Source organism: Oncorhynchus gorbuscha, unplaced genomic scaffold (genome assembly GCF_021184085.1).
Source record: "Oncorhynchus gorbuscha isolate QuinsamMale2020 ecotype Even-year unplaced genomic scaffold, OgorEven_v1.0 Un_scaffold_3024, whole genome shotgun sequence".
NCBI lineage: Eukaryota > Metazoa > Chordata > Actinopteri > Salmoniformes > Salmonidae > Oncorhynchus > Oncorhynchus gorbuscha.
In genome coordinates this window covers 1,055-12,500 of record NW_025747382.1, presented here as the reverse complement: position 1 = coordinate 12,500, position 11,446 = coordinate 1,055, and the positions used below count along the sequence as shown (strand labels likewise).

Genomic DNA, 11,446 nt, shown 5'->3' with positions numbered 1-11,446 from the left:
CTGAAAAAGAGCCCCAAACCACTATTCCTACTCCACCAAGCTTTAAAGTTGGAACTATGCATTCAGGCAGGTAGTGTTCTCCTAGCATCTGCCAAACCCAGATTCTTCCGTCGGACTGCCAGATGGTGAAGCGTGATTCATCCCTCCAGAGAACGCATTTCCACTGCTCCAGAGTCCAATGGCAGCGAGCTTTACACCACTCCAGCTGACAGGTGGCATTGCACATGGTGATCATAGGTTTGTGTGCGGTTGCTCATCCATGGAAACCCATTTCAGGAAGCTCCTGACGAACAGTTCTTGTGGTGATGTTGCTTCCAGAGGCAGGTTTGAACTCTGTAGTGAATGTTGCGACCGAGGCCAAACTATTTTTTACGCGATTGAAAGTCACTGGGCTCTTCAGTAAGGCCATTCTACTGCCAGTGTTTGTCTATGGAGATTGCATGACTGTGGGCTCAATTTTTTTGTTACACCTGTCAGCAACGGGTGTGGCTGAAATAGCCTAATCCACTAATGTGAAGGGCTGTCCACATACTGCTGTAAAATATCGTGTATAGTACCTCTATCTGCGTGGGGTCTGTGGCGGGGACAGGGATGTGTTGCCCCATACAGGACGGCTCTCTGGGGGTGAAGATCTGTCCGTTCCCCTCCAGAACCAGCTCCTCCTGCAGGTTGACCCACAGGACGTGGCTGTACTTCCTCTTCTCATCTGTCAGGTGGGTCAACACCGCACCCGTCGCCTACAGAACACACAACCCGTTCAGTTCAGCTTCACAGACAAAACGTACAGGATCAACTGGGGACGGACGTCAAAAGGTCACGTCTGCTAAAGAGAAAACGGATGAAACGAGCATTTTGGACGTTTGACCAGATGTGATAGGCGCTACGGGCTTGGTGTTGATCGTACCTCTGATGTAGGCTGAGACATGCCGTAGACAGGCATCTTGGGGACTCTTCTGAAGTTAGCCACCTTCATCTCCTTCACTGTGCTGAGTATGTCTGGAGACAGGTACTCGTGAGCAACCTGCGCACGCACACGCACACACACACACACACACACACACACACACACACACACACACACACACACACACACACACACACACACACACTAAGATAATGAGATAGATTTCCAGTGAATGTATTCATTACACAGGGCAAACAACATGGACTGAGTGTGATGTCCTGCAGTGGGTCTGACTGGGTGTGATGTCCTGCAGTGGGTCTGACTGGGTGCAGTGGGTCTGACTGAGTGTGATGTCCTGCAGTGGGTCTGACTGGGTGTGATGTCCTGCAGTGGGTCTGACTGGGTGCAGTGGGTCTGACTGGGTGTGATGTCCTGCAGTGGGTCTGACTGGGTGTGATGTCCTGCAGTGGGTCTGACTGGGTGTGATGTCCTGCAGTGGGTCTGACTGGGTGCAGTGGGTCTGACTGGGTGTGATGTCCTGCAGTGGGTCTGACTGGGTGTGATGTCCTGCAGTGGGTCTGACTGGGTGCAGTGGGTCTGACTGGGTGTGATGTCCTGCAGTGGGTCTGACTGGGTGTGATGTCCTGCAGTGGGTCTGACTGGGTGTGATGTCCTGCAGTGGGTCTGACTGGGTGCAGTGGGTCTGACTGGGTGTGATGTCCTGCAGTGGGTCTGACTGGGTGTGATGTCCTGCAGTGGGTCTGACTGGGTGTGATGTCCTGCAGTGGGTCTGACTGGGTGTGATGTCCTGCAGTGGGTCTGACTGGGTGTGATGTCCTGCAGTGGGTCTGACTGGGTGCAGTGGGTCTGATGTCCTGCAGTGGGTCTGACTGGGTGTGATGTCCTGCAGTGGGTCTGACTGGGTGTGATGTCCTGCAGTGGGTCTGACTGGGTGGTGGGTCTGACTGGGTGTGATGTCCTGCAGTGGGTCTGACTGGGTGTCCTGCAGTGGGTCTGACTGCAGTGGGTCTGACTGGGTGTGATGTCCTGCAGTGGGTCTGACTGAGTGTCCTGCAGTGGGTCTGACTGGGTGTGATGTCCTGCAGTGGGTCTGACTGGGTGTGATGTCCTGCAGTGGGTCTGACTGGGTGTGATGTCCTGCAGTGGGTCTGACTGGGTGTGATGTCCTGCAGTGGGTCTGACTGGGTGTGATGTCCTGCAGTGGGTCTGACTGGGTGCAGTGGGTCTGACTGATGTCCTGCAGTGGGTCTGACTGGGTGTGATGTCCTGCAGTGGGTCTGACTGGGTGTGATGGGTCCTGCAGTGGGTCTGCAGTGGGTCTGACTGGGTGTGATGTCCTGCAGGGTGCAGTGGGTCTGACTGGGTGTGATGTCCTGCAGTGGGTCTGACTGGGTGTGTGGGTCTGACTGGGTGCAGTGGGTCTGACTGGGTGTGATGTCCTGCAGTGGGTCTGACTGGGTGCAGTGGGTCTGACTGGGTGTGATGTCCTGCAGTGGGTCTGACTGGGTGTGATGTCCTGCAGTGGGTCTGACTGGGTGCAGTGGGTCTGACTGGGTGTGATGTCCTGCAGTGGGTCTGACTGGGTGTGATGTCCTGCAGTGGGTCTGACTCTGACTGGGTGTGATGTCCTGCAGTGGGTCTGACTGGGTGTGATGTCATGGGTCTGACTGGGTGTGATGTCAGTGGGTCTGACTGGGTGTGATGTCCTGCAGTGGGTCTGACTGGGATGTCCCTGCAGTGGGTCTGACTGGGTGTGATGTCCTGCAGTGGGTCTGACTGGGTGCAGTGGGTCTGACTGGGTGTGATGTCCTGCAGTGGGTCTGACTGGGTGTGATGTCCTGCAGTGGGTCTGACTGGGTCTGACTGGGTGTGATGTGGGTCTGACTGGGTGTGATGTCCTGCAGTGGGTCTGACTGGGTGCAGTGGGTCTGACTGGGTGTGATGTCAGTGGGTCTGACTGGGTCTGACTGGGTGCAGTGGGTCTGACTGGGGGTCTGACTGGGTGATGTCCTGCATGTCCTGGGTGCAGTGGGTCTGTCTGACTGGGTGCAGTGGGTCTGACTGGGTGTGATGTCCTGCAGTGGGTCTGACTGGGTGTGTCCTGCATGGGTCTGACTGGGTGCAGTGGGTCTGACTGGGTGTGATGTCCTGCAGTGGGTCTGACTGGGTGCAGTGGGTCTGACTGGGTGTGATGTCCTGCAGTGGGTCTGACTGGGTGCAGTGGGTCTGACTGGGTGTGATGTCCTGCAGTGGGTCTGACTGGGTGTGATGTCCTGCAGTGGGTCTGACTGGGTGCAGTGGGTCTGCAGTGGGTCTGGGGTGTGATGTCCTGCAGTGGGTCTGACTGGGTGCAGTGGGTCTGACTGGGATGTCCTGCAGTGGGTCTGACTGGGTGGGTCTGACTGGGTGCAGTGGGTCTGACTGGGTGTGATGTCCTGCAGTGGGTCTGACTGGGTGTGATGTCCTGCAGTGGGTCTGACTGGGTGGGTCTGACTGGGTGTGATGTCCTGCAGTGGGTCTGACTGGGTGATGTCCTGCAGTGGGTCTGACTGGGTGCAGTGGGTCTGACTGGGTGTGATGTCCTGCAGTGGGTCTGACTGGGTGCAGTGGGTCTGACTGGGTGCCTGCAGTGGGTCTGACTGGGTGCAGTGGGTCTGATGTCCTGCAGTGGGTCTGGGTCTGACTGGGTGTGACCTGGGTGTCCTGCAGTGGGTCTGACTGGGTGCAGTGGGTCTGACTGGGTGATGTCCTGCAGTGGGTCTGGGTCTGACTGGTGGGTCTGTGCAGTGGGTCTGACTGGGTGCAGTGGGTCTGACTGGGTGTGATGTCCTGCAGTGGGTCTGACTGGGTGCAGTGGGTCTGACTGGGTGCAGTGGGTCTGACTGGGTGCAGTGGGTCTGACTGGGTGCAGTGGGTCTGACTGGGTGCAGTGGGTCTGACTGGGTGCAGTGGGTCTGACTGGGTGTGATGTCCTGCAGTGGGTCTGACTGGGTGCAGTGGGTCTGACTGGTGTGCAGTGGGTCTGACTGGGTGCAGTGGGTCTGACTGGGTGCAGTGGGTCTGACTGGGTGTGATGTCCTGCAGTGGGTCTGACTGGGTGCAGTGGGTCTGACTGGGTGCAGTGGGTCTGACTGGGTGTGATGTCCTGCAGTGGGTCTGACTGGGTGCAGTGGGTCTGACTGGGTGCAGTGGGTCTGACTGGGTGCAGTGGGTCTGACTGGGTGCAGTGGGTCTGACTGGGTGCAGTGGGTCTGACTGGGTGCAGGGGGTCTGACTGGGTGCAGTGGGTGTGACTGGGTGCAGTGGGTCGGACTGGGTGCAGTGGGTCGGACTGGGTGCAGTGGGTCTGATTGGGTGCAGTGGGTCTGACTGAGTGCAGTGGGTCTGACTGAGTGCAGTGGGTCTGACTGAGTGTGATGTTCTGCAGTGGGTCTGACTGAGTGTGATGTCCTGCAGTGGGTCTGACTGAGTGTGATGTTCTGCAATGGGTCTGACTGGGTTCCATGTTCTGCAGTGGGTCTGACTGGGTTCCATGTTCTGCAGTGGGTCTGACTGGGTTCCATGTTCTGCAGTGGGTCTGACTGAGTGTGATGTCCTGCAGTGGGTCTGACTGAGTGTGATGTTCTGCAATGGGTCTGACTGGGTTCCATGTTCTGCAGTGGGTCTGACTGGGTTCCATGTTCTGCAGTGGGTCTGACTGGGTTCCATGTTCTGCAGTGGGTCTTACTGAGTGTGATGTTCTGCAGTGGGTCTGACTGGGTTCCATGTTCTGCAGTGGGTCTGACTGGGTTACATGTTCTGCAGTGGGTCTGACTGGGTGTGATGTTCTGCAGTGGGTCTGACTGGGTGTGATGTTCTGCAGTGGGTCTGACTGGGTTACATGTTCTGCAGTGGGTCTGACTGGGTGTGATGTTCTGCAGTGGGTCTGACTGGGTGTGATGTTCTGCAGTGGGTCTGACTGGGTGTGATGTTCTGCAGTGGGTCTGACTGGGTGTGATGTCATTTGGTGGGAGGTTCTCACCAGAACGCGGGCTCCCTTGGTGACGAGATCAGGCGGAGCGGAGAGTTCTGATAGGTCCATACAGGCCAGCAGGCGGTACACCCAGGGGTGAGCACACAGCCACTGGCTGAAGTTGGACGCAAAGCCAAGAGAATACTGCAACAACACAAAACAGACACAAAGATTGAGATGTATTTGGTAAGAACAGGAAATAAAGATTGAATGTCTGTTTGCCATGGTAAAAACAGAAATGATGATTGAGATGTCTGTTTGCCATGGTAAAAACAGGAAATGATGATTGAGATGTCTGTTTGCCATGGTAAAAACAGGAAAGATGTATTTGATAAAGATGAGATGTCTGTTTGCCATGGTAAAAACAGGAAATAAAGATTGAGATGTCTGTTTGCCATGGTAAAAACAGGAAATAAAGATTGAGATGTCTGTTTGCCATGGTAAAAACAGGAAATAAAGATTGAGATGTCCGTTTGCCAAAAAAACAGGAAATAAAGATTGAGATGTCTGTTTGCCATGGTAAAAACAGGAAATAAAGATTGAGATGTCTGTTTGCCATGGTAAAAACAGGAAATAAAGATTGAGATGTCTGTTTGCCATGGTAAAAACAGGAAATAAAGATTGAGATGTCTGTTTGCCATGGTAAAAACAGGAAATAAAGATTGAGATGTCTGTTTGCCATGGTAAAAACAGGAAATAAAGATTGAGATGTCTGTTTGCCATGGTAAAAACAGGAAATAAAGATTGAGATGTCTGTTTGCCATGGTAAAAACAGGAAATAAAGATTGAGATGTCTGTTTGCCATGGTAAAAACAGGAAATGATGATTGAGATGTCTGTTTGCCATGGTAAAAACAGGAAATAAAGATTGAGATGTCTGTTTGCCATGGTAAAAACAGGAAATAAAGATTGAGATGTCTGTTTTCCATGGTAAAAACAGGAAATAAAGATTGAGATGTCTGTTTGCCATGGTAAAAACAGGAAATGATGATTGAGATGTCTGTTTGCCATGGTAAAAACAGGAAATGATGATTGAGATGCATTTGGTAAAAACAGGACATAAAGATTGAGATGTCTGTTTGCCATGGTAAAAACAGGAAATGATGATTGAGATGTCTGTTTGCCATGGTAAAAACAGGAAATGATGATTGAGATGTCTTCGTATTTGAGATGTATTTGGTAAAAACAGGACACTTGTCATCTCAAAGCACAAACAATGACAGACAGAAAACCAGCAGAGTCAATGCTAAATAACATTGGCCTGTATGTATGTGTGAAAGATAATACTCGCTTGTAAAAAGTAGTGCCCTAGAAAGGGAATAGGGAACCATTTGGGACAACGCCATACCTGCTCATGAAGGTACGCGTTGAACACAATCAGGTAGAAATAACGTTCCAGGCTCTGGATGGCTCTGTGGAGAAAGTAGTCTTTGGTCGTGCTTCCCTAGAAGAGACAGACATCAAGGAGTCAGACAGTAGTCTTTGGTCGTGCTTCCCTAGGAGACAGACATCAAGGAGTCAGACTGTAGTCTTTGGTCGTGCTTCCCTAGGAGAGACAGACATCAAGGAGTCAGATAGTAGTCTTTGGTCGTGCTTCCCTAGGAGAGACAGACATCAAGGAGTCAGATAGTAGTCTTTGGTCGTGCTTCCCTAGGAGAGACTGACATCAAGGAGTCAGACAGTAGTCTTATAGCTCCCTAGGAGAGACTGACATCAAGGAGTCAGACTGTAGTCTTATAGCTCCCTAGGAGAGACTGACATCAAGGAGTCAGACTGTAGTCTTATAGCTCCCTAGGAGAGACTGACATCAAGGAGTCAGACTGTAGTCTTATAGCTCCCTAGGAGAGACAGACATGAAGGAGACAGTAGTCTTATAGCTCCCTAGAAGAGACAGACATCAAGGAGTCAGACAGTAGTCTTATAGCTCCCTAGAAGAGACAGACATCAAGGAGTCAGACAGTAGTCTTATAGCTCCCTAGAATCATAACATACTAGCTAAGCACAGCAGCATCATATTACTGTATCAGAATCATCATAGAGTACTGATAAAGTTTTGCTCAATCTGAAACATAAACCCACCTGAATTTGATAATCATCTCCGATCGCTTCAAGCTTCTTCTTATTTTCATACATCGCTTCTTTTATGTTGTGCATTTCTGAACACAGAGCGATCGCTTGGTCAACCTGAAGAACCAAAGGGACAGTCGATGATTTAGACGCTGGGGAAACTATCACAATGTATCTAACGAGTTAACACATTTCAGCATCACTCACCTCTTCCATGACCTGTTGACCTTCAGGTAGTCTGTTGATGAGGGTCTGAATGACTTGGAACAGGGGCTTGGCTTCTGCCTCTTCTGCTCTGAAAAATAAAAAAAAACGGACAGGCGGCCATCTTTAAAACGCTTCTTTACAGTTCAACTACATCACCAGTGGTTTATTATGACACTGATCAACCCATCATTTGATTGAAATATAGGCCTGCCCAGTGGGCAAATCTGGTTATAGTGATGTAATAATGATGTTAACTCAAGCAGAAAAACAGTTTGCAAACAGAAAACATCATTAACACGTCACGAGGCAAATGTTGCCCTCTGGGTATAATCTGGATCAATTTCATAGTGATTGTTCTTAATTGTCTGGTAAAATAAAGGTAACCAATGTCTTATATGCAATGACAGCCCGGTAATACACTACATACACAAAAGTATGTGGGACACCCCTTCAAATGAGTGGATTCGGCGAGTTCAGCCACACCCATTGCTGACAGGTGTACAGTCATGGCCAAAACTTTTAAGAATGACATAAATATTAATTTTCACAAAGTCTGCTGCCTCAGTTTGTATCATGGCAATTTGCATATACTCCAGAATGTTATGAAGAGTGATCCGATGAATTGCAAAGTCCCTCTTTGCCATGCAAATGAACTGAATCCCCCAAAAAAACATTTCCATTGCATTTCAGCTCTGCCACAAAATGACCAGCTGACATCATGTCAGTGATTCTCTCGATAACACAGGTGTGAGTGTTGACGAGGACAAGGCTGGAGATCACTCTGTCATGCTGATTGAGTTTGAATAACAGACTGGAAGCTTCAAAAGGAGGGTGGTGCTTGGAATCATTGTTCTTCCTCTGTCACCCATGGTTACCTGCAAGGAAACACGTGCCGTTATCATTGCTTTGCACAAAAAGGGCTTCACAGGCAAGGATACTGCTGGCAGTAAGATTGCACCTAAATCAACCATTTATTGGATCATCAAGAATTCAATTGTTGTGAAGAAGGCTTCAGACTTTCTTGGGCTTCAGGGCGCCCAAGAAAGTCCAGCAAGCGCCAGGACCATCTGCTAAAGTTGATTCAGCTGCGGGATCGGGGCACCACGAGTACAGAGCGTGCTCAGGAATGGCAGCAGGCAGGTGTGAGTGCATCTGCACGCACAGGGAGGCGAAGACCTTTGGAGGATGGCCTGGTGCCAAGAAGGGCAGCAAAGAAGCCACTTTTCTCCAGGAAAAACATCAGGGACAGACCGATATTAATAAAAGGTACAGGGATTGGACTGCTGAGGACTGGGGTAGTCATTATCTCTGTGAGCGCTACCATCAGTCCTGTGTCATGCCAACAGTAAAGCAACCTGAGACCATTCATGTGTGGGGTTGCTTCTCAGCCAAGGGAGTGGGCTCACTCACAATTTTGCCTAAGAACACAGCCATGAATAAAGAATGGTACCAGCACATCTTCAGAGAGCAAATACTCCCAACCCTCCAGGAACAGTTTGGCGAAGAAAAATGCCTTTTCCAGCATGATGGAGCACCTTGCCATAAGGCAAAAGTGATAACTAAGTGGCTCGGGGAACAAAACATCAATATTTTGGGTCTATGGCCAGGAAACTCCCCAAACCTTGATCCCATTGGGAACTTGTGGTCAATCCTCAAGAGGTGGGTGGACAAACAAAAATCCACAAATTCTGACAAACTCCAAGCATTGATATGCAAGAATGGGCTGCCATCAGTCAGGATGTGGCCCAGAAGTTAATTGACAGCGTGGCAGGGCGGATTGCAGAGGTCTTGAAAAAGAAGGGTCAACACTGCAAATACTGACTCTTTGCATCAACTTCATGTAATTGTCAATAAAAGCCTTTGACACTTATGAAATGCTTGTAATTATACTTTAGTATTCCATAGTAGCATATGACAAAAAATATCTAAAGACACTGAAGCAGCAAACTTTGTGGAAATTCAAAACTTTTGGCCAAGTAATCTCTATATACAAACATGGGCACTAGAATGACCCGTACTGAAGAGCTCAGTGACTTTCAATGTTGCACCGTCGTAGGATGTCACCTTTCCAACAAGTCAGTTTGTCAAATTTCTTCCCTGCTAGAGTTGCCCGGTCAACTGTAAGTGCTGTTATTGTGAAGTGGAAACGTCTAGGAGCAACAACGGCTCAGCCGCAAACTGGTAGGCCACACAAGCTCAGAGAACAGGACCAGCTGGAGTGGTGTAAAGCTCGCCGCCATTGCACTTTGGAGCAGGGGAAACGCGTTCTCTGGAGTGATGAATCACGCTTCATCAGCTGGCAGTCCAACGGAGAAATCTGTTTGGCGGATGCCAGGAGAACACTACCTGCCCGAATGCATAGTGCCAACTGTAAAGTTTGGAGGAGGAGGAATAATGGTCTAGGGCTGTTTTTCATGGTTTCGGGCCCCTTCGTTCCAATGAAGGGAAATCTTAATGCTACAGCATACAATGACATTCTAGACGATTCTGTGCACAAAGCGATGTCCATGTAGAAATTGTTTGTTGAGATCAGTGTGGAAGAACTTGACTGGCCTGCACAGAGCCCTGACCTTAACCCCATCGAACACCTATGGGATGAATTGAAACGCCGACTGCGAGCCAGACCTAGTCACCCAACATCAGTGTCAGACCTCACTAATGCTGTTGTGGCTGAATGGAAGCATGCCCCCACAACAATGTTCCAACGTCTAGTGGAAAGCCTTCCCAGAAGAGTGGAGGCTGTTATAGCAGCAATGTTCCAACATCTAGTGGAAAGCCTTCCCAGAAGAGTGGAGGCTGTTATAGCAGCAACATTTCAACATCTAGTGGAAAGCCTTCCCAGAAGAGTGGAGGCTGTTATAGCAGCAATGTTCCAACATCTAGTGGAAAGCCTTCCCAGAAGAGTGGAGGCTGTTATAGCAGCAACATTTCAACATCTAGTGGAAAGCCTTCCCAGAAGAGTGGAGGCTGTTATAGCAGCAATGTTCCAACATCTAGTGGAAAGCCTTCCCAGAAGAGTGGAGGCTGTTATAGCAGCAACATTCCAACATCTAGTGGAAAGCCTTGCCAGTAGAGTGGAGGCTGTTATAGCAGCAATGTTCCAACATCTAGTGGAAAGCCTTCCCAGAAGAGTGGAGGCTGTTATAGCAGCAACATTCCAACGTCTAGTGGAAAGCCTTCCCAGTAGAGTGGAGGCTGTTATAGCAGCAACATTCTAACATCTAGTGGAAAGCCTTCCCAGTAGAGTGGAGCAAAGGGGGGACCAACTCCATATTAATGCCTATGATTTTAGAATGAGATGTTTGACGAGCAGGTGTCAACATACTGTTGTCCATGTAGTGTATCTCTAGAAAAGGGTACAGTTTGGTTGCAGAGGTTGAGTCCTGTCTTACTGTGGTGGTTCCTGGGTTGTCTTCAGGTGGTTGAGGACCAGGGTCCCCAGGATCAATGCTAGATTGGTCCGCCCTACCCCCACCTGACAGCTGAACAACAGGGCAGGCAGAGGCCTGGAAACGTCCCTTCTCAAAGACAGGTTGGGGCTCTCCTGAAAACACGCAACACAAATACAAGGGATTAGAAAACATACCACATACAAATGAAAAAGTTGCACTTTAAATCTTTAAATCTCCCTTAACTTTATTTGACCAACTCATCTGAAGTTTCTAGCTGTCCTGGAAACCAACACACACATTTGAAAAATAATTGGGAGTGTCTGTCTGTTGCTGGTCTCTAGTCTACCACCTGACCATGTGACCAAACTATTGGAGGATTCCCATTTGTCAGAAAGAAAAAGACCGGCCGACCAGCTGTTATTATCACCAAAACTATTAATAAAACCACTGTTTGTTTAGCAGTCTAGTGCAGCTGCTACCAGAAATGAGACGTACATTTGGCGCCATGTGATTAAGATTGTTTTTGAACTGAAGCTCCCCACCCCAAGCCTGAGCCAGTCTGTGTTACCATGCCAACTCCTTGTCACTCATTGCCATGTCAGGGTTTGATGATGAATGCAATCAAGTTGACAAGAGCACAAGCAGATCTGGGACCCCCCCCCCCGCCCCTTTCAACCACTGAAACAGGAAGTGTGAAGAAATGTATCGGGAAGCTATCACAGACCTAGCAAACACTGTAGACAGACAGACAGACAGACAGACAGACAGACAGACAGACAGACAGACAGACAGACAGACAGACAGACAGACAGACAGACAGACAGACAGACAGACAGACAGACAG

At 49.6% G+C, this 11,446-nt stretch overlaps 1 protein-coding gene across 1 annotated transcript in view; it reads right to left on the bottom strand.

Moving 5' to 3' along the window:
* Window positions 1-10,827, bottom strand: part of LOC124027236 (paladin-like) — a gene marked incomplete at both ends in the record, with an annotated part of 18,171 nt that extends 7,344 nt beyond the window's left edge. Inside the window, 7 exons of the mRNA XM_046339697.1 lie at window positions 558-737; window positions 905-1,021; window positions 4,947-5,081; window positions 6,285-6,380; window positions 7,016-7,120; window positions 7,211-7,298; window positions 10,603-10,827. Coding sequence (XP_046195653.1) covers window positions 558-737; window positions 905-1,021; window positions 4,947-5,081; window positions 6,285-6,380; window positions 7,016-7,120; window positions 7,211-7,298; window positions 10,603-10,827 — 946 coding nt within the window. The remainder of the gene's footprint in view (window positions 1-557; window positions 738-904; window positions 1,022-4,946; window positions 5,082-6,284; window positions 6,381-7,015; window positions 7,121-7,210; window positions 7,299-10,602) is intronic.
* Between the last annotated feature and the right edge of the window lie 619 nt (window positions 10,828-11,446).